Genomic DNA, 21,001 nt, shown 5'->3' with positions numbered 1-21,001 from the left:
CTAGCTGACCTGTCTTTGAGGGAATGCTTTGGGTTTTTAGACCCCACCAGAAAATCAACCTCTTGTGAAAGAAACATGCAGGTGTAAATCACTCATGGAGGAGCAGGTCAGGGTGGATTGGGGATTTTCTCCGTGAAAGAAGGTGAAGGGGTGAGAAAAGAAAGGAGAAAACCGCTCTCTTGTTACTTTCCCAAATCCTGCCATGAAGCTCCAACAAATCTTTCAGAAACCTCCAGTAAACAGCTTTTCTCTGGCTCGCCAGAGAGAGCACAGCTGGTTCACTCAGCTGCAGCCAACCAAAAGAAGACTAAATAGGTGAATAATTCATGGCTGCAGACAGGGCTCAGGTGCTAACGACAGTTTGGCAACAATTAGCCGTGCGTTCCAGGAGCGCGGGTGCAGGTGGTCCGGTGTCGAGCACTCAGTCGCATGTGATTTGGGGCATAACCATGGAAATCCTGCTGTAAACACCCCCCCTCCCCCAGTATTTTAAGGAAGATAAGGGTGCTAGAATCAGCACTTTCACTTAGGCAGCTTTGTAATCCATTTCTGGGTAAAACGGGTTCTCGTTTCCTGAGTAGCTGTTCACGAAACCTGCACTTTTGCTCACTTGCCTTTATCGCAAGGTCTGTCGAAGGTCCTGGAGGTGATCTGAGCTCTGCTTTTTCGATGGAGGCGGCTTTTTGCCGCACGTGCGTCCACCTCACTGTGGACATCTGCGCCGTAATATTTGCACTTTGCATTTTCTTCCGCTGACGTTTCCCACCCGGCACCTACCGAGTGCATATCCACCTGCTTGCTGCCGTCTTAGGGCAGCTCTTTCTCCAGGCTGAGCCCCTTAGACCCGCTCCCCTTGTCATCGCAGGCATGTTCAGCAACGCCACCGACCTGTGCCAGCCCGGGGTGCCGGGGCCCCGCGGGAACCTCAGCGACGCCGGCTGCACCCCCCGCGCTGCCAGGGAGAACCACGAGGTTCTCCTCGTCATGTTCGTCGCCCAGGCGCTGCTGGGCATCGGCGGCGTCCCCATCCAGCCCTTCGGGATCTCCTACATCGATGACTTCGCCAGCGAGAGGAACTCCCCCCTCTATTTGGGTAAGGCTGGGGCTGCTGTGGGAAGAGGGGAAGCCGGAATTAGTTGGCCAGGCCAGGCAGCACTAATTTGTGTTAACGAGAGCACAGCCTACTACAGCCCTTTCTGCTCTGCCCAGCGCTAGGAAGGTTCCTGCAAAAACAGTTTATCTGCTTCAAGCTTGGACAAGCTGCAGACAGACCTGGAGTGCTGGAAAACATGATTTGGGGGAGTTGCTGCGATTTTTGACCTGGGAATGATAAACCGGAGTTTTATGATGGGTTATAATGAATGGTAAAGATAATGATATGATAGAGAATCATAAAACCATATCTGTCCTCCTCCAAAAAGGCTTCAACAAGTTGTGGAATAACCTGATCTCTGTGCTCACAGGAGGCAGCTATGGGCTTAAGATGCAGCAGTGAAGACTTTGTTTAGTTATAGGGAAAATTCTAGGAAGCTAAAAAAGCAGGATCAACTACCTGGGAGGTGGGCAAGTATCCTTCAGTGGAGGGGGTGCTGGAGAACAGCTTGGGCACACAGCTGCCAGGGATGTCCCAGGGTGGTGGGATGGACAAGGTGGTCCTTGCAGGTCCTTCTAGCCCCTTTCCAGCTGTTATCTGTGACGGCCTTTTGAACTGAATGGGACAGCAAGGGTGGCTCAAAACCAGGTTATTGCTGTCAAGAAACTGGAAGTACGGCATCAAGTTTTGCTCTGGTAGAAGCTCCGAACTTCTGAACCGTGTTTGACGAGATGACCTGTAAGATAGGAGTTGAATCTTACATGTGTTTAATTTTTTTATCAGTAATTCACACAGGACAGTTTGCTGATAACTTTTATCTCCTTAACCTTGTAAAAAACCCTTTGCATTTCCTGTATTTCTTATGCCAAGGGGCACATCTTGTTCCTGGGTGTATTTCAGTCTTTCTAGGAGGCTGAAGAAAAGTGGCAGGAAAGATCTGAGTTTTGCAAAAGGTTTTCTATGAAGGAGCTTGGAAAGCATGGGGTTGTTATCCTTCGAAAGGTGTGAGATAAGCAGGCTGCCAGGGAAACAGCCCGTGCCGGAGGCATTTGGGGTGGACCCTGCTTCAGCCTGGTGCTGCCGCGGGGCATCTCCGGTCCCTTGCGGTCCCTTCACGCGGGGCTGAGCCCTTCTCTGCTCTCACTCCTCTGCAGGGATCTTGTTCTCCGTGACTGTAATCGGGCCGGGGGTGGCCTTCATGCTGGGCTCTGTCATGCTGCGTTTTTACGTCGACATCGACAAAGTTACCGGAGGTGAGTGGACGCGCCATCGGAGAGCCGACCGGCACCCTTCGCGTTGCATCCCGTTTACTGAGCCAGCAGCAGTCCGGCCCCTCTCTGGGCATCCCGACCCCCAAGGGAGGAGGGTACATCCTGTGGGGCAAGGGCTTGCTCCCTTTGCCTGTTAAATCACTGCCATCACCTGGGGATGCTCTGGGACCGGTCCCGTCAGTGCTTGGGGTGCATGCCCCAAATAAGTGGGTCCTTCCCACCCGACTCGGTGTCACACACAGGTTTAAACCTGGCCCTGTGGCTGCTGGAAACCCACGTTTTAATCAACCTGCAGACCTGGGGGTCCCTCACCCCCGGGCTGGTGCCAGGTTTGGTTAGAGGGACGCCCATCCGTATTGTGCTTGTAGAGCAGACCTGGTTTTCAGTCTTCTGCGAATTTTCTGCCTTATGCCAGCAACAGCAGCAGGAGCTTTTTGCCATAAGCCAGCACTGGGGACAAGTGGGGATGTGGAGGATGAGCAAAACCCAGAAAGAAGTACAAAGGAGAAAGATGGAGGGGAGAAGTAAGAGAGAAGGAATGGAGCATGGGTACCAGGAGCCCGAGACATGAAGAAGCAGAGGGAAGGGTGGGGTAGAAGGAAGGTGAAGACAAGTAGAAGAGAAAAGCCGGGTAGGGCAAAAGAGGAGCATGAAAGGGATTTCCTTTGAAAGCTCTTCTTGAGCCCTGCTAGCAAAGCACTTGTAGTCATCTCCTTTTTGGCTGATCTTGAATCCCGTCCTGGAAAACAAGAGGCTCTTTCCCGGTTGTTAACGGAGCAAACACACGTTACAGAGCTCTGCGTATCCTCACGTGAGGAAGAGGATGGTGGACAGGCTTCTTTGGGCGTTGAGCAGGCAGCACCAGGGCTGGAGCTGGGTGAGCAGTGCCTGTTCACACTTACAGATACGTTAGTTTTGGCTCCTTCTCGGTGCCTCCAGCTCACTCCTGCTCACTGACTTCACCAGACCTTTTTTCACCTGGGCTTCGTCACTCGACACGTTTATGGTATTTGCAGCACAAGAGCCCGCTCTCGTCTCGACTTTGCCTCCTCTTACCCGGGGACCTCCAAGGTTATTGCTGCAGCTATCCATCCTCCTCCTCCTCACCTCAAGGTGAACCTTGTCGAGGTGTCTGGAGTCTTGGCGCGTCTGCCCGTGAAGGAGGAAGCAATAGCGTTAGGGTCCGCTGTCTGCCTGCACACCCTGATGCCCAGTTCTTCTAAGCCATTTTCTGCAGAAGGACGTTGAATGAGGAATGTGCCTGAGTAATCCAGAACTGGAGGAAACCCAGTTTTAGAGCTGTCTTCAGCCTAAAGATGTCTTCAGCCTTCTGGGGAAAGCTAGTGAGCTGTGGCTGCTTCGTGCTGAATCTAATTTAACCTCACGTTTTCCTAGAAAAAAACTTGGTGTATATTCAGAAAGGGATTTAAAATCCCAATTTGCTAAATGCATCGTGCAGGGAGGAGATTATCAAATTTCTTTGACCTATCACTTGTTACTTCCAGAGATGGGAGATTAGATGTGGCAGCATCCACCATACCAAAAATCCAGTAATCTGGTTGCAGTTTTAATTGCAACCCCTCGGTGAGAACAGCTCACTTGTGTTAAACCTCACAGTTAAGGAAGAAGTTTCTGGGAGGACATATTTCCTGGGCTTGCTCGTGAATGCTATCTAACCACAGGTATTCCCTTTTTCTGTAGAAACTTTTCTTCATTCAGACTCACTCTGTTGTGAATTTCCATTCTGGCTTCTGCATACCCCGTTTTATTCATGCCAAGCACCCCACCCCCCAAAAAATGTTATCTTTGGCAGAGTGCCCTGAGGGCCACAGGAGAAGAAGCTGGGTGAACTGAAGGAAGGTGATCAGGGGAAAGGGATATAATCCTTCTTAAAGGATTTTTTTAAGATTGGCTTCCCTTGGTCGAGCTGCAAACCAAGCACCGGCTGATGGGCCAGACTGGTGGGCAGAGCTCCAGGGTGCAGGTCCTGCTGCCAATGGGGGCTCCTTGTGTGAGCGGCCAGACTGTAAAAAACTAAACCAGTGCTCTTGGATGCCAAAAGTTAATTGGAGTTAACTCCATTTTAGTCTTAAGAAAGGATTTTTCCTTCTGCATTGACAGATATGATGGCTTAATCTCCTTGAGTGAGGATTTTCCAAGCTTTTTCACAACACGGGTGTCCCTTCTCTGAAAAAGCTGTAATGGGGATTCTTTCTTTTGCCTTGCCAGCTCTAGGACACTCCTTGTCCCAGTTGTCTCCATCCGAAGGGCTGAGTGGATTTTTAGACACCCTGGTGAAAATGAAGAATGAAATGTGATTTAGCACCATGGGATGAGTCAGGTGCAAATGCTGCTCACACCCCAAAACTGGTGATCCCCAGGTTGGGAGCCACCACTTTGGAGCACGCTGATGTCTGGGATGACTGGGGCCATCCATCACCATCCCTTTGGTGCACTGGAGTCCCTCCGTTCACCTTTGATTCAATGCCCATTTCTCCGGTTGTGTTGCAGACGACGTCCAGCTCACGAACAAAGACCCGCGGTGGGTCGGCGCCTGGTGGCTTGGTTTCCTGGTCGCAGCCAGTCTCGTGGCCCTGTCTGCGGTGCCTTATTTCTTCTTCCCGCGGGAAATGCCGAAAGAGGTAGGAGAGGTGCTGCGGATTGCGCTTTTGGCATTGCACACAAATACCTCATGTATTTATATGCGCGTGCCTCCCGCGCCGCCAGCGTTAGCTGCAGCGTCCATGGGAAGCGTGGCGGTGGAAGTGGTCGTGCCGTTTATAGCCACATCCCAAAGTCAGGTGTGAGCTGTGGTTTGCTCTCATCTCCCGTGTCAGAGGCTCTTGTATGCTAAGCAGATGCTTAATGAAACCCAGCATGGTGCGAGCAGCTTAATGAGTGGGATAATTTCCTTGGTGGGGCACTGAAACAACACCTGTGTGTTGATTCCTCTGCAGAGGAACATATAGCACTGGGCAAGTTCTCTATGGGTTGAAGTTCTTCTCACAGCCACCCTCCTGTCTCACCTGGAGGTGGGACTCCTTGCCTTCCCTAGGGAGGCAACGGTCCTGCTCCTTCTGCTGCATCTCTTTTGGGAGCTGGTGGGAGGTGCTGCACTGATGGTCCTTGTTTCCCTTCAGGAGGAGCCACGTGTGCCCAATGAGGAAATTGGTCCCAGTTGGTAGGAAATATGAATAATGCATCAAGAGCCTTTCCTTAGGAGTGGGTTGTACCCCGGGGGTGTTTGAAATACTGAGGCTGGAGGGTGGTTTGTCTCATTTCCGCTGCAAAACCCCCTTTTCACTGTTCCCCCTCCGTGGGGCTCGGGGTTAGCTGCTGCTCCAGCATCTAGCTTCACCCATCACCTCTTCTCACTGCCACCTCTTTGCTGGCCAGAAGGATTTTAGACACTTTCCAACCCCTCAACCCTGGCTCTGTAACGTCCTCAGCGCTGTCTGGCTGGGAGAAAGCCTTGAGCATCCTGAAGCCGTTATTGCAACCCGGCTCACGCCTGCCTGCAGTTTGCTCCAGGGATGCTCGTCCCTGGCTCTTGGTGGAGCCCGTTGCTCCAGCAAAAAACTCAGAGTTTTCTGACCTCTCCAGAGCCCTCCCGGGCTCTTCAGTGCTCACGCCAAGATGCGAAACAGCTCGCGAGCTTCCCGCGCACTTTGCTGGCTGCGGGTCCCAGTTTTCTGGCAACCGGCGTGTCGTGGGGAATAATACAAAACGAAGTGTTCTTTTAGAGGAGGCATCATGCTATGGTTTTGAGCGTTACGGAAGTGGCTGGGACGCGCTTAGTAGGTGATTTGCAGCTGCGCTCGTCTCGATTTCTTGGCCATGCTCTAGCCTGTGTAATTGTCTTTCACGTGTATTTTACCTTGGTGTCGAAACTTTCTAAGTTTCTACACAAGTCCATGCACTGCCTGGTGCGGAATAATTCTTCATTGCTCCTGCCACGGCCTGAATTTCCGCGGGAACAAGTGGCTCTTGGGGAGATTTGGGTTTCACCTGCCTGCGGAAATGTGACCTGATATACCAGTTACGCTTCTGGGGATATAATGATCTACCCCTGGGTTATATATGCTGTCAGGTTTGCAAAGGTGCTGCGGTCCTGCGAGGTAATGGGGCGGAAACTGCTCAGCGCTGTGCAGGATGAGGGCGATACTGAATGCAATGTGCCTGATTTATCCTGCTGGAGCTTGGTTTGCTTTAAAGTCATTATGGATGATCTATATTAGCAGAGCCTGCTCGTTGTGCAAGGGTGGCACACTACGTCTTATGAGAAAGGTTCTTTATTAGGGCTGGTGGGAATATTAATTTAATAAATGGCTCTTGAGAGAAAATAATGTACTTCAAACTAGAACAACTGTACTTTTTTGCAAGTGCTGCACTCTGGTCAGTTTTGAAGAGTTTAAGGAAGGATTGGTTGGATATTGATTTGGGAAAGCAGCAGGAGGCTGTCGTCTGCTCTACTGGCTGATACCTGTAGGGAATGCTTCCACATGGCAGAGCACCCATTTATCCCTTTGCAGCCCAGGTCTTCCTGAATTTCTCCCCATTTTACCATTGCCTCCAGAAAGCTTTTGGAAATTGCTTACAGTGAAAAATAATAATATGAAAATAATCTAAGGGGTGGCAAAATTCTGCCCCCCTTGCAGGACAGGAGGCACCAGGGCCAGCCGAGCTGGCTTGTGCCCGTCCCACGGGGGTATCAGCACTGCCAGCAGCAGCAAGGGGCCCCGATTAAAAGAAAATCCTTTAAAAACGTTGCCAGATGCTGTTCTGGGTAAAACATCTCTCTGCTGTGGGAGCACTCAAAGCTTGGTAGGAAATTGCATTATCACAGGTGATTTTCTGTAGGTGTTGCAGGAAAAAAAAAAAAATCAATAAGGATATAAGCATGACTGCTTTTCCATCGCAAAGGGCAGCGATGTCCTCTCCAGTGAGCTGGGGGCAGCAGCATCTCTAAGGCCACGGAATTACTGCACCCACCGTTAAGCTTGTTAGAGCCATGATTCCCCTCCAAAGGAGCATCAGCCGGGGATGTGTTGCAAAACCCTGTAGAAGGGGCGGGTGGAGTTGGTAAGAGATGCAAAGCAGTCAGGAAATGTGTGTTTCCAGGCACAAAGCTCAGCACTGGTAAAGCGTTGACCCCAATTTTGCCTTCCTCTGCCCTGGCCGGAGCAACCACCCTTCCCTGGTCAGGTAGGACCCACTGTAGCTCACGGTGTGGCTTTAGGGTTGCTTCCAGGCTTCCTCTCATTGCACAGAGCAAAGCTGTTGCTTCTTCTTGTTCTTGGCTCTGGTTTGGGATGGAGAGGGGGACTGCAGTAAGGAAAGGTGGGATCCCCGTGGTAGCTCCCTGTCCCAGCTCCACAGCACGCAGCTCCATCCCGGACATGCTGCAGAGGGGAAGGGCGGGATGGGGTCAGTGCAGGGTTTTACAGACTAGCAATGGACATTGTGATAACCTTTGGGTCAACCCTGTCTAAATCCAGCTGCAGCTCCGAAGACGGTCGGCGTTTTCCTTGGCTGCCTTCAGTGTCAGGGCTTCCGCCTGTCCAAAGCAGGAAAAAAGCAACCAGCAGCAGAGCAACCACGAGCTGCAAGCACTTGAAGGCATCAGCTGGGCTTTTCCCCGTGTTTGTAAAGCTCCAGCACAGTATCTTACCCACAGCAAATACCTCTGGGCCTGGCAGCCATAATAACACATGGGAAAAGCACAGATCTGCTCTGTCTACAGAAGAAGCTGAGATGTTTCTGCACCACCAGCTGTGGGCTTCATTTCTGGAGGCTGAAAAGGAATTGCAGGTGCCCCAGGCCAAGCTGTCCTTGTGCCAGCTGCTGTCTGCAGACCCCTGGGACCATGGACCTCTCAGCAGATGATGAGGCTGCCTAGGAATAACGTGCCCACACCAAGCTGTGGGTACGTTTCCCCACTGCAGAGTCCACCCAGCGAGATCCCAGTAGCAAAGACTGGCCCATGGCTCAGTCCTTCTTGCTGCTGGAAGCGCTATTTCTCTTCTCTGATTCTCATCCCACCATCATTTTCTTTTCTTCCTTCTGCCTCACTCTATGCAACTCATCTGAGCCCTTGGTGGTTTCCCCAGACCAAGGACCACCCTCCTCAATGGGCATCATCCAGCAAACACTGAATAAGAGTACAGCCCTCTGTCTCTTTGGAGACTTATTTGCCTCCTCCCATCAGCCAAGACAGATCTTGATTATTTATTCTACAACCATATTTCAGCTTTACCTTTCCATATTTCAGCTTTACCTTTATTGGATAGCTTCTTTCTTTGAAGTTCCTGGAATGACTTGTGCACTTAGTGTTAACGTCAATGATAATGAGAGTTCACTCTTTTGATCTTTTTATAATAAATCAATCCCTCCAGGCCCAGAACATTTTTATTCCTCTGCTTTGAAACTTGTCAGTAAGTTTCTAGCACCGAAGTATCCTGAATAATCCTATCTGAGGGACGATCACAGCAAAGCTATAAAGTTGTTATGATCTCGGGCAGGGAATGAGAGGATAAGGCTGTTACTGGACAAACTGTTTCCAGTCAAGACCAGTTTTTTTTCAATAATTCCAGTTTAATCCTGCCTCCAGGAGCCTGAACCATTTCTCGGGGTTGTGTCCTGGATTGTGGGGAACTACAGCTTTTGAGCATTTTCCGATTGCTGAGTAAGCCCAAGTTTAGCTCGTGCTTTACCATCTGTCCCTGGCAATGTTGTGGTATCCCAACCCAGGCAGCTGTATTCTGTCTGCTAAAGCTTTCCCTGTGCTTTTGCTTGGGCACGGTGTCTGTCTGTCTTGCAGGCTGACCGGCCGTTGTGCTGCACCTCCCCAGTCCCTGCAGCCCCGCGGGTGACATGAAAAGGGTTTGAGAAGGGGAAAAGTGCTCTCGGGAGCACCTTAAGCAAAAGCAGGAGCATTGCCCTTGCTCAGCATTTCTCGTGTGCAAGATCTGTCTTGTACACTCAATTATCTCCAGCTTCAGGTTTCGTTCTGTGACGCTCCCAAGTCACGCAGAACCACACGTCTCCTGAAGGCCGTACAAAGGGGGTGGGTGACGCTTCCTCTTTGCCCTGACAAAGCCTCCCCTGCAATGTCAGCACACGTCTTCTGCAAACAGAAGCCTCGTGAGAAAGCTCGGATGGATTTTATAGGAAGCAGGTCTACATGTCCCGGTCCTGTCCAAGCCCTGGTGGCCCTGGTCTGCTGTCACGCAATCCCCTCTGGATATCTGTCCATCTCATCAGTTCTTTCCTCCTAAGCCTCACTGGTACGATGTTTCAAAAAGTTATTTCCCTGCACGTTGCAAAGCTTTGTCTAATCTCCAGTCTATATTTTAACCTTTAGTTTGTTATTCTGCCCCTAATCTTGATTAAATCTTTTTTTCCTACTCATTGCCATGTCGACGTGGTTATAGAAAGCCTTCCTTTCACTGAGGGAGCTGAGCCAGTCCTCTGCTTCCAAAGAGCTTCTCCATCCCAGCTTTTCACCCATCCCAGCCACAAGCTGCACCAGTCTGGATCCGGTCTCCAGTGGTGCAGCGGAGTCTGCACTTCTCCAGCTCTCCTGGAAACACCGGCCTCGGTTCTTCCTCACATCACGCTTGCTCCTTCCACAGCTGCTCTTTGTGCAGAGACAGACCTGGAGCTATTTGTCGTTCTCCTCCTCTCATTTCCAGCGTTTCCAGCTGTGCAGCAGAAATTACTTTTAAACCCCAAGGGCTGTGCCCTTTGCACTAAGTTTGGTTCGGTTTCTGTTATTTCAGCCCTCTAGTTGCCTAGTTTTTCCTACATGGTATCCCATCTCACTCTGTGTGGACAATTCCCACCTTCCTTCTCCTCTGCTGATTAAGTATCACATGTTTGGGTTTTTTTATGATCTTAAAGGTCTTTTCCTTCATAGACGATTCTGTGATTCTGTTTTCTCACTATGCCAAGGGGATTACAGAAAATAATTATCTGGGTCTTCTGCACCAAGAGCACCAAACCACCAAGGAATCCACCAGCACCATCCCTCTGAGATGCTCTGCTCTCTTTCTCATATTTAGTGGTGTTGTGTTTACTCTCCTAATATTCACGTTCTCCAGCTTTAACGGTTTCCCATATGGTGCCGCATGTTCTGCTTTGCCCAGGTCTGCAGAGATTAGACCTACTGCATTGCCTTTATTTATTTAGTCACCGGTGTTGTTGAGGAGGGAGAACAGGCTGCTGCTGATCCATCCCACCCTAACCCAGCCATCCGGGGGACTTGTGGGTGCCAAACAGAAGAGATGAGCAGGATGATGCCTCTTTCGTGTCCTTCTTCATCTCAAAGCTGTGGCACTTCATCCTTGGCATGATGCTTCCTTGGCGTTGCTAACGGGGGAGGTGGAAGGGGCATGGTCATCTCCCATGGGATGGAATGGGGAGGCTGGGAGATGAAACCCTTTGCAGAACAGAGGAGGTGGATTTCTGGGGGTGTTTCACAGCGGGGATGGAGGGATGTGAACTGTGGGAGTGCTCAGGGCGTGCAGCAACACGACGGCTCTGCGGTGGCCTAGCAAAGTGCATTGGATGGGATTTTCCACTGGGATGGTGGGGGATGTCCCCCTGTCATCTGTACAATATCTCCAGATTTTACTTTCAATTGCTCTGTCCTGGAGGAGATGTACGTGGCAGAGCCGAGGGCTAAGAAGTCAGCCCCCATCTCCCAGGGGAAAACCCATCTGTCTGGGCAGTGCCTGTTGAGCGGGGACAGCTGGTGGGTTTAGGACCGCAACCTGAAGACTGGATCGACTTTTTTCATCCCGAAAAGCACCTGGAGGTGGCAGGAGGGGGCTGCAAGCATGGAGAAACCTTGAACGAGGTGTGTCCATCTGAAGTGTTTGGGCATCGCCGTTCCTGCTGGAGGTGGCATCTCTCGGCAAGGTCCGGGCAACGCCTGTCCCTCCAGTCCCGAAGCAGGTTCGTGACAAGGAGAAGCTCCTGCAGATAAAATGCAACCAGGACCCCTCCTGCCCCGCCCCGAGGATGCCCCATAGATGCTGGTGCAGCGCTCGGCTGCGTCGCGGGATTGCAGCAGCACGTCCCAGCCTGCCAGGAGCCTCCTGCCCTGCGTCGGGGTCGCTGGGGACTTCCCAACCCGCGGAGGGTATTCGCGGAGCGCAGACAGCTGACATCTCTGTCCAGGCTTGTCCCCGAGGGTCCCAGCAGGCATCCCAGCTCCGGCGTGGGGGGACGGTGCTGGGGCAGCGACTCGACCCTTCTGCGCGGGCAGAGCTTTCGTGCAGCGGCGCTAGGGGGGGGGAAATAACTTCTCCGGTTTCCGTCTTGGGACAGGTCGCCGGCGTTTATGCAGATGCCCTCATGTTTATTCCGCGGTGACTTGGAGCACTTCCAGCGCACCTGAAAAGCTGAAATGAAAATGACCGACCTGTAACCCAAACTGGAGCGTTCCCAGTTAATGGGCAAAGCTTAAGGAGCGGGGAGGGGGAAATCTAAGTCTTTGCCTGGAAACCTTTGCCCCGGGGGCTGCGATGCTCTGAGGCTGCCTCGTTGAAGTCCCTAAAGCACCAGCGAAGGCGGTCGAGAAACACAGGGCACTACTTGGGGAGCAACTGGGGGCCAAGTGGCAGGGCATGGTGGTGCCACTGGCATGTGACAGGAGTGGGCTGGTCTCTACGTTCGGATTTTCCCCAGCGAGCTTTAAAGACGGGGGCAAACGGCAGCTAAGAATAATCATCCCGTTTCACGGGGGCAAGGTGCCTGTCAGCTGATTATTTTAACACTCGAGGAAATAGGGTCCCTGGTGGGACCCACACTTGCTGGAAGAGGCATAATGGAGTGTTTGTAGGGAGCATGACCTTGTCAGGAGGGAAATAATTCTTTTTCAAGCTATGAGGTTTAGCATTTTGTTTGTTTAATACGAAAATAGCTTCTCTCACCTTATTTTTTATTGAGCCGGAAGCGCCAGGTTCTGCACAGCCAGAGCGAAGCTCTGCAGAAGCCTCAAATTAAGCAAGTAAAAACCGCTCTGTCACAGAGCAGGTCATTTATCCCTTTTTCCAGTGGTGTGTTTGAATAAAACCAGAGTGCCAGCACCTCTGGCTGCCCTCCTCGCAGGTGCCGGAGCAGGCAGGTGAAAGCAGGAGCCCGGCTCGCAGGCAAGCTGCCTTCATTTGCCTTTCCTGCAAAAGCAAGTCCGGGTCTCAGCCCTGCTCAGTCATACCCGATTTATTCACGTCTGCGCAGGGAATCAGGCGCTTTCCCCAGGTCGAGGCCAGGTTAGGGATGCTCTTCCTAATGCAAAGCGCGGGGGATCTTCATCCTCCTTCCTCAAGACCCTCTCTGCCTCCCCCCCCCAAGGCTAGAAGTGACGGCGGTCAATAAAACCCCGTTGCAAAAACATGAGACGCAACGAGAGCCCGTTCACCGGTGGCCGTGCACCAGGAAACCGCGTCCTCTAAGGAATCATCCTGAAAAATCCAAGGGCGGGGACATTTTGCAAGATCTTTCCCACATTTGTCTGTTTTCCCTTGGCACGATGCTGCAGCAGACGGCCGGGGAGGTGTTGAGCAACCAGCCCGTGTTATCGCACCTACCGATGCCAGCTTGCCAAATCGTCTGCTCTGAGTAACGCTAAAATCCCCTGCGGCAGGAGCACAGCGTCATCGGCCGGGCTTCAGCATCTCTGATGGTAGAGCCAGCACCGCTCGCCTCCCTGCCCGCAGCAAGCAGGCAGGATGCGTGCCAGCCTGTATGGGCAATGGCGTGGCCAGCAGGAGCAGGGCAGGGATCGTGCCCCTGGACTGGTGAGGCGGCACCTCGAATCCTGTGTTCAGTTTCGGGCCCCTCACTGCAAGAAGGATGTTGAGGTGCTGGAGCGTGTCCAGAGAAGGGCAACGGAGCTGGGGAGGGGTCTGGAGCACAAGTCTGATGAGGAGCGGCTGAGGGAACTGGGAGTGTTCAGTCTGGAGGAGGCTGAGGGGAGCCCTCATCGCTCTCTACAACTACCTACTCTACGGGTTGTGGCGAGGAGGGGGTTGGTCTCTTCTCCCAAGTAACCAGCGATAGGACGAGAGTAAATCAAATTGCACCAGGGGAGCTTTAGACTGGATATTAGGAAAAATTTCTTTATGGAGAGGGTGGTCAAGCATTGGCACAGGCTTCCCAGGGAGGTGGTGGAGTCACCATCACTGGGGGTGTTCAAAAAACGTGTAGATGTGGCACTTCGGGACACGGTTTAGTGGGCATGGGGGTGTTGGGTTGGTGGTTGGACTTGATGATCTTAAAGGTCTTTTCCAACCTTAATGATTCTGTGATTCAGTGATTCAGTCTCTCCGCAGCTTGCGTTCCCGGCGTGTGAAAGTGCCTGCTTCGTCCCAGAGGAATGCATTTCCTGATCCTTTCAGGGAACAAAAAAAAAATAATCATGGGGCCAAGCCAACATGGGGTGAGGAGTTTTCCTCCTCCTCGAGGGCTTTGCTCCAGGTGCAGGCAGCAGAGCTGCTCCTCGGGTGGGTGCTAAGCCAGATGTGCACAGAAATGCCCCGCTCGCAAGGGTCACGCTCATGCGGAGGCATCCTGGACTGGGGAATTCGGGGGGATCTGGGGCTTCTTTTTGTTTGTATTTGGATGTGCAGACAGTGCCCAGCAGACAGTTACCTCTCTGGCTGGAAGCTGAGAAAGCCACAGTCAGTAACAGCTTGACTGTATTTTTGGAAAACACTGCAGTTCTAGAGCCGAGGGAAGAGACCCCGTAACCTAATTGAAAAGTGAAAGGAAGCTGGATGTTATCTTTGCATTTGAAAAATGTATTAATCTCCGCGCTCTAACCAATAAAAGCCATGAAAGGAGTTTCATCGCTTTTGCCTCGTAGAGGCTTTTCAGAAAGGAATCGTGGCATTTGCAGCGCGGGACATTTTGACCTCTCCGATATTTAATAATCAGTCTCGGTTTCAAAGGAAAAGAGATAATTTTAGCCAAAGAGCTGTCCAGTTCTTTCTGTGAATTAAGAACATCTCATTTCTGTTGAATGAACTCATTTTTCTGACTCAGATTAGATTTGTGTCGAGAGTTGCAGCAGTGCCGTTGCTGAGGCGATGTGGGATGTCAGAGATGGAGTCACTGGCTCTGTTCTTCTGGCTAAAAATACACTGTGGTTTTCCGTGAAAACCGCGCTCCCGCCGAACGCTTTCTGTTATTACACGTGTAGAGTAGCGTATCTAATCTAATTAATGGCCTCCATCTAGTGATTCCCCTGAAAGCCTGCAGAGCAAGGGATCCGATGCACATCCAAGAAATCCTCCCCTCCCTTGGCCTCCTGCTTGCTGATGGGATGTTGGACACTTGCCTCGGACATGCAGTCATCTCCTAATGAGGCGGGGACGGACCTTGGATGATCCAAGCCCTCCATCTTCCCCCTCTCCTCTTCTGCCAGCCCCTCTTTGCTTGTGAGCGGCGGCTGCGTGACAGATCCCGCGGGCACCTGGATTAACGTCCCGCAGAGCTGTAAGCATCGGCTGAGGCTAAATTAAGCAGAGACATCGGGACCCATCCGACCTCCAGCTGCAGAGTCTTGTTCCCCTGAACAGAGAAGGAAGACTGGGGGAGCTGCGGGATCTGTCCCCTTCCGTGGACCAGGACAGGAGAGGATGCCCCTTCTACGCTGCTGCTGTTCAGTGGGAAAGATGTGGCTAAAAAGAATTAAAAGCATTAAAGAGGGCAGGAGTTGCTAGAATTCAGCTGGGGTTTCCACAAGCAGGAGGAGAGTGGAAAGGGGCTGGGAGAGGTGAGGGTGAGGTGACCCCCGGTACCTCCTTACTCCGGGTGCCTCCGGGTCAGCCCCTCTTGGCTTAGGTGAAAAATATTTTGCCTCCGTCGCAGGCTACCTCCTTGCCTGGATTTTTTCCTCCTACGGCTGCTGCCTGCTGGTGACGGGCAGAGGCACCTCCGCAGCAGCTTGTTACGCTACACATGGAGAGACGGTGGAAATGCTCAACCTCCACCCAAAACCCGTGTCCAGACCTGCTCTGGGCGGAGGTCTCGGTGCATCACTCCTTGGGTTCCTGTGCCTGCTTGCTGTGCACACAGGGGCAGAACAGACCCTCTGGGGAAGAAAAGCATCTCCTTAAGGGTATCCCTCTTGCCCGATGCAAAGGCTTACGCAGGAAGCACGGGCGGCCGTCTGCCGTGGTTTGGGGGAGAAAAAAGCAAGTTCAGTGGAAACTCCGGCGTGGTCGATGCAGACGGGTTCTTGTCTGTCCCCAGGTGGCGAGTGGGAAGGAGCGCGACAGCAAGAAGGGCGAGGACGTGCTCAGCCAGCTCAGGTCGAGATCTGAACACGAGCAGAACCTCTCTCTAACCAAGTTCATCAAACGTAAGTGTGTGCGTCCCCCGCCTCCCGCTTGGACGGGGTTCCTCCGCTCGCACAAGCATTCATCCCGGCGACGGGCCAGTTGCAACGCTGGTGAGAAAAAGGGATGTTCCTCCCTGCGCTCAGCCTACCTCCCAGGCAAGCCCTCATTGCAGCTTAGGCGCACTGTTGGGTTTAATTATCTGCAGATCTCTTCCTGGTCTGCTCACAGCAGATGCTGGCCATCGCGTCCAGGCTACCCTGCTCCACCTCATGCTGGTCAAAGCATCTGGGGTTGGTAGCTCTTAATGTTGTGTGGCTTTGTGGTTCAGCTGGGCAGTGGGAAACGCAGGCCAGAACCTTCTCGGAGCCTGGAGCCAGGCAGGGAAGAGGGATGCAAGCCGTGAGCCTGGAGCAGAGCCCTGGGAAAGGGAAGACCCACCCCCAGTTAGAGGCGGGTTTGCAACTTGGGTGCATCCAGCTGCTATTGCTCAGCTTCCAGATAGTAGTAGGAATCAGACCCTCACCAGCACTGGCAGCTCTTCGTCCCCAAAAGCCTCCTCAGACCCCCTCTTTCAAGGCTGGTGACAACATCAGAGCCTGCACTGCCTGGAGCCGGGCTCTGAGCGATTAAAATCAGATGCATGTTTGTGCAGGGTGATTTTAATCCAGGGCCGTTAGCTTGTTTAGAAATGAGTAGGCTCTTTGGGCTGAAGGGAATCAGCTGGGCTTCAGTCTCTGGAGGTTACTGCTCAGAGTTGGTTTTTTTGGAGGAAATACTCTGCACTTGGGCAATTACTTAAGAAAAGTGACCCTCTGAAGTCAATCCATGCCAGCTTCCTCCATATTTCCTCAATATTATCCCTTTAGTTTATTGGAAATTCTCTGTTTTATTAAGGTCAGTGCAGGGCAGGCACAGCCAGACGAGCGTGGGCAGGTTTTTATTCTGCGAGTTGCACCATTTGCTCGCTAGCCTAATGCTAAATTAGAGGAGCAAGTCGGGGGTTTATTCCCCCCGCTGACCTTGTTGTACTGTCATTTAAAAACCCCGTGTGATGGAAGAGATTGCGCGGGAGCAGATTTATAGAGCTCAGATGGGATTTTCACACCGACGCTCTGCTCTTTGCCTCTGAAAAATGAATAAAAATGAGCTCCCTGCTCCTGGGTGAAGAGCGGAGGAAATGCTTTCGTCTGCTCGAGCTGCAGGTTTGGCTCGGGGCTTGCATCAGGGCAGCCGTTGTGAGGGCTGCGGGAGCTGTGCTAATAAATCCGTTATTTCTGAGAATTCCTCCCCTAAAGCCCAGTCCTGAAAAAAATGCAGTGTCCGGGAGAGCAGTGTTGCTGAAATCACCAGGGTTTCTAATACGAAACTCTTTTTAGAGACAGAAGCTGGATGGTAGCTGGTGCGTGATGGTGTAGATGGGGACAATTTGGGTGAAGTCTGAAGATTTCAGGGCTGGCTCCTCTACAGGCCACTAGGAAGACAATTTTACCTCCCATTTTGTGATTCCCCTGCTTATTTTGTTTCTTCTTTCTGTCACCAAGGATTCTTTCCTCTCTATTTTTACTATTCTTTTCTATACGATAGTTCATGAAAACAACGTTTGGAGATTTTCCACCCTGAATCACCTTGCAGTTTTCTACCTTCTGTCATTTAAAAAGAGAGACAGAACGAAGCAGAGCGGATGGAGAAATGCTGTGGGAGTCCCCATCCCTCTTTGGGCTGGGACGAAGGAAAGAATTAGGATGCGGGCAGGGACTGGATCAAGCAGGGACCACACAGGATCTCAGATTTTTCCGTATGATATTTCGGTCCTGTTCCTCCCACATCCCTTGTAAGACAGGGTTTGAACACACCTGAGGTGTTTGCATACCTCAAGTAGGTTGTAAAATTGTAAAATCATAGAATCACAGAATCGTTTAGGTTGTAAAAGACCTTTAGGATCACCAAGTCCAACGGTAAACCTAATACTGCAAAGTCTCATAAAGGGGCTTATGAGAAAGATGGGGACGGACTTTTTAGCAGGGCCCGTTGCAACAGGACAAGGGGTAACGGTTTTAAACTAAAAGAGGGCAGATTCAGACTAGATCTACGGCAGAAGCGTTTCACACTGAGGGTTCTGAAACCCTGGCCCAGGTTGCCCAGAGAGGTGGTGGATGCCCCATCCCTGGAAACATCCCAGGCCAGGCTGGACGGGGCTCTGAGCAACCTGCTCGAGTTGGGGGGTTGGACTAGATGGCCTTGAAAGGTCCCTTCCCACTCAAACCCTTCTGGGATTCTGTGAAATCCACCACTAAACCATGTCCCTAAGTGCCACATCTACAAATGGTCCTGGAGATTAGGGCTGTACTTTGGCTCATCTGCAGGTCTTCCTCCACTTTCAGTTAGAAAGGACTTTGCAACGTCAGTTTTGGGTCTGCCCAAACAGTGCACTTGGAATTGTGAGTCAACACTTGGAGTTGGCTCACTGCTGGTGTTAAAGCATTTTGCAAATCGGCCTCGTACTTTCACATGGGCCACCCACACGGGATGGCTGCAAACTCAACCTGGGACCACGAACACTTCACCCTGGAGGAAGGCAGCGTCTTTCGTTGGGAAGGGTCCCTTTGTCTGTCAGCTGGAGGGAGCAGGGACGGCTTTCCCTGACGGGTGGGGAAAATGCAGCTCCTGCTGCAAACCTGGCCCAAACCTGGGGAAACTCCAGGTGAGAGAGATGCTATCTGTTTAGGCTGTGATTCAGCAAAGTGCTTGAGGCTGCTTCTTGAGCAGAATAAGACTGAAGAGCTCCTTTAAGGGTTCATTGTTTTCTTAAGGGCTTGGCAGAGGCAAGACTTAAATTACAAAGCCGACCTGGAGGAGGAAGATGTTCAGAAATTAGTCACTTATTTCAGCTTAAATGATGCAAAATGAAGCATGATTATGGAGAAGGAAATGCATTTCGTCATTTGTTCCGTTGCTTCTGTGCACATGGAGGTAACCGAGAGCAAAATAAGGCTTGCAGGAATTTTTGCTCTTTACTTTGCTGGGAGCAAAATGCGGATGGGTTAGAGCCCATCCCGTGAGGTGCTTCATGTTCTCCATTTCTCTGGAAGCCACCGGGCTTTAAATCTTTCTGGGGCAATGTGTGATGAGCAAGAGCAGTTTGCAAAGCCCTAGGAACTCTGCCTCAAGGACAGGAAGAGCTTTTCTATCCACAGTCAGCAATAACAGGATGGAGCTTTGTACAGGATAAATACACAGGCAAAGCACTGGGGACATTTCCAAACAATGAGGTCAATTACCCAAGAAGGGAGCAGGCTCCACTCGCTGGAGTTATTCAAAAGTAGGAAAGTCAAAGCACTGTGGGGAATGATCTTGGCTCTTGCACAGATGCTCTGTGTGACATTGGGTTGCACCCTGCTCCTCGTACTCACAAAGTGCTCCTTTTGCAGGCATTGGACCCGCTCACAGTAATTAAGAAAGTAGGATTTAGCTAGCCTGAAGCCATTTCCATTGCTAATTTCTAAGCTTCTGTTGAAAACACCTGGGAGGATGTTCAGCTTCTGTTGCACATACTGGGAATTAATCCATTAAAGGTGATCTTCAAAGCAATTAAAACACTGAGCTTGTGACTTGTTTGTTTCTCTATGGTGCCTAAAGATGGTTTCAAGGATATTTTTTAATTATTATTTTAAAGTTTACACTTTTAGTACCTGCCCAGCTTCCTCTAAGGAAGGTGAGTTAGTAATGAGGTGGTGACTGCACCCCACCATGAAGCGGGAGACCTGCTTGTTGTCGTGGTGTTATAGCTCTGATCTGGAGTGGCAGAGAGGGCATAGTCTGATTGAAAAGACCAAAGGATTCTAGGGAAGAGAAATCTTTTTGGTGGAAGATTCCCACTACCTCCCACAAAAGGCTGGATTAGCTCTCGGGAGATTTTTCAGCAAGCAAGTTGAGGTTTCATATTTGCAATATGTCTGAGATATTCCAGTGTGCAAACTAGGCAGGAATTTGCTTCAAAAAGCAAGAGCTGTATTGATATTTTAAGAGCAAAACGGCTTCCCGTCTTTGGCGTTCACCTTGGTCCAGCTCAGAGATACCATTGCAGCTCATTCCCTCTCCGGTGGGCTGCTGGCCTCCCCGCTCTCCGGCGTGTCAGTATTTCAGGGTCCCTGAACATGCCTTACATGCTTGGACCCTTCCTGCTCCCCGATGCCTTCAGCAGAGTGCTGAGCTGGAAAGGCAATACCCCCGTGAACGAGAGCTTTGCCTTTGTCTATGGGGGACCCCCTCGCATCCGCGGGGGGACTTTTGCTCTTCAGATAACTTTTTGGGACAGCCAAAACAAATACACAGCTTGGGGCAGCTCCCAGACGAGCACCAGAGAGTTCTCCCCGCTGCAGTCTCCCAGCGCCTCTGTGCTGGAGCAGATATAAAGATTGTCCCAGTTGTTTGTGAACTGCTAAGAATTAACACCATTAATTTGTGGCAGGCCCCTGCATTAATCCTCCCTGTTAATTCCTTATCTCTGCTTCAGCATATTGGCATTCAGAGCCCTCAGCTGGGAAACTCTTCATCTCTTTGGGTGGAAATTGCCCTCATTGCGCACCCGTCGCTTGAGTGCTGCAAAGCTGGACGAAGAGCGCGGGGGAAGGCGATGCTTCAGGGGGAGCAAAGGCATGAGCAGAAAGTGGGTTCAGGATGTGCACGAAGGAGAAATCGCTCCGGGCTGGAGAACTGCAGCCTCCCAGCTGGTGGGTGTCAGCATCGGGCACCCCGATTCCCACGGTGCTGGGAGCAGGGCAGTTGTCTTTGCTGAGCAGGCTGGAGATATCTTTTTCTTAAGCAGTAAGGATTCACCCACAGGGGAATATTCTGGAGTGTTTCTTGCCCGGAATAAAAAAAATACATTTTTATGATTGAAACAAAAAGGACATTCAAATTGCAACGACAGCAAACAAGTAAATTAACTTTTAATGACTTCCCAGCTACTTTCGTGTTTGTTTTAGCAGAAGCCTTGCCAGAAAGCTTCAGGGAAAGGAGCCGAGGCCGTGTTTACTCGGGCCATGTGTGTTTGTAGCAGCCCCGGTAATCACTCAGCGCTGCAGCCCTCGGCCCATGGGTGGCGGGGGAAAGACACGCAGGTTTCCATGTTGCTCTCTGCCATCCCGGTGCAGTCCACCCACGGAAGGCAGGACATACAGACAGGATTTGCAGAGGTTGAGCTGAGGCTGAAAAACCATGGCAGAGCCACTTGCCTTCCTCCTACGGCATGGTAAGGCCCTGGGAGCTCTCAGCAAGAGCTCAGC

General features: G+C 51.4%; 1 protein-coding gene across 1 annotated transcript in view; it reads left to right on the top strand.

The window, feature by feature from the left end:
• Positions 1-21,001, top strand: part of SLCO2B1 (solute carrier organic anion transporter family member 2B1) — a gene marked incomplete at both ends in the record, with an annotated part of 45,935 nt that overhangs the window by 10,768 nt on the left and 14,166 nt on the right. Inside the window, 4 exons of the mRNA XM_082004388.1 lie at positions 866-1,093; positions 2,248-2,346; positions 4,876-5,006; positions 15,628-15,736. Coding sequence (XP_081860514.1) covers positions 866-1,093; positions 2,248-2,346; positions 4,876-5,006; positions 15,628-15,736 — 567 coding nt within the window. The remainder of the gene's footprint in view (positions 1-865; positions 1,094-2,247; positions 2,347-4,875; positions 5,007-15,627; positions 15,737-21,001) is intronic.

Source organism: Phaethon aethereus, assembly GCF_964289735.1.
Source record: "Phaethon aethereus genome assembly, chromosome: 1".
NCBI classification, from domain to species: domain Eukaryota; kingdom Metazoa; phylum Chordata; class Aves; order Phaethontiformes; family Phaethontidae; genus Phaethon; species Phaethon aethereus.
This window is presented reverse-complemented; position numbering and strand designations above follow the sequence as displayed.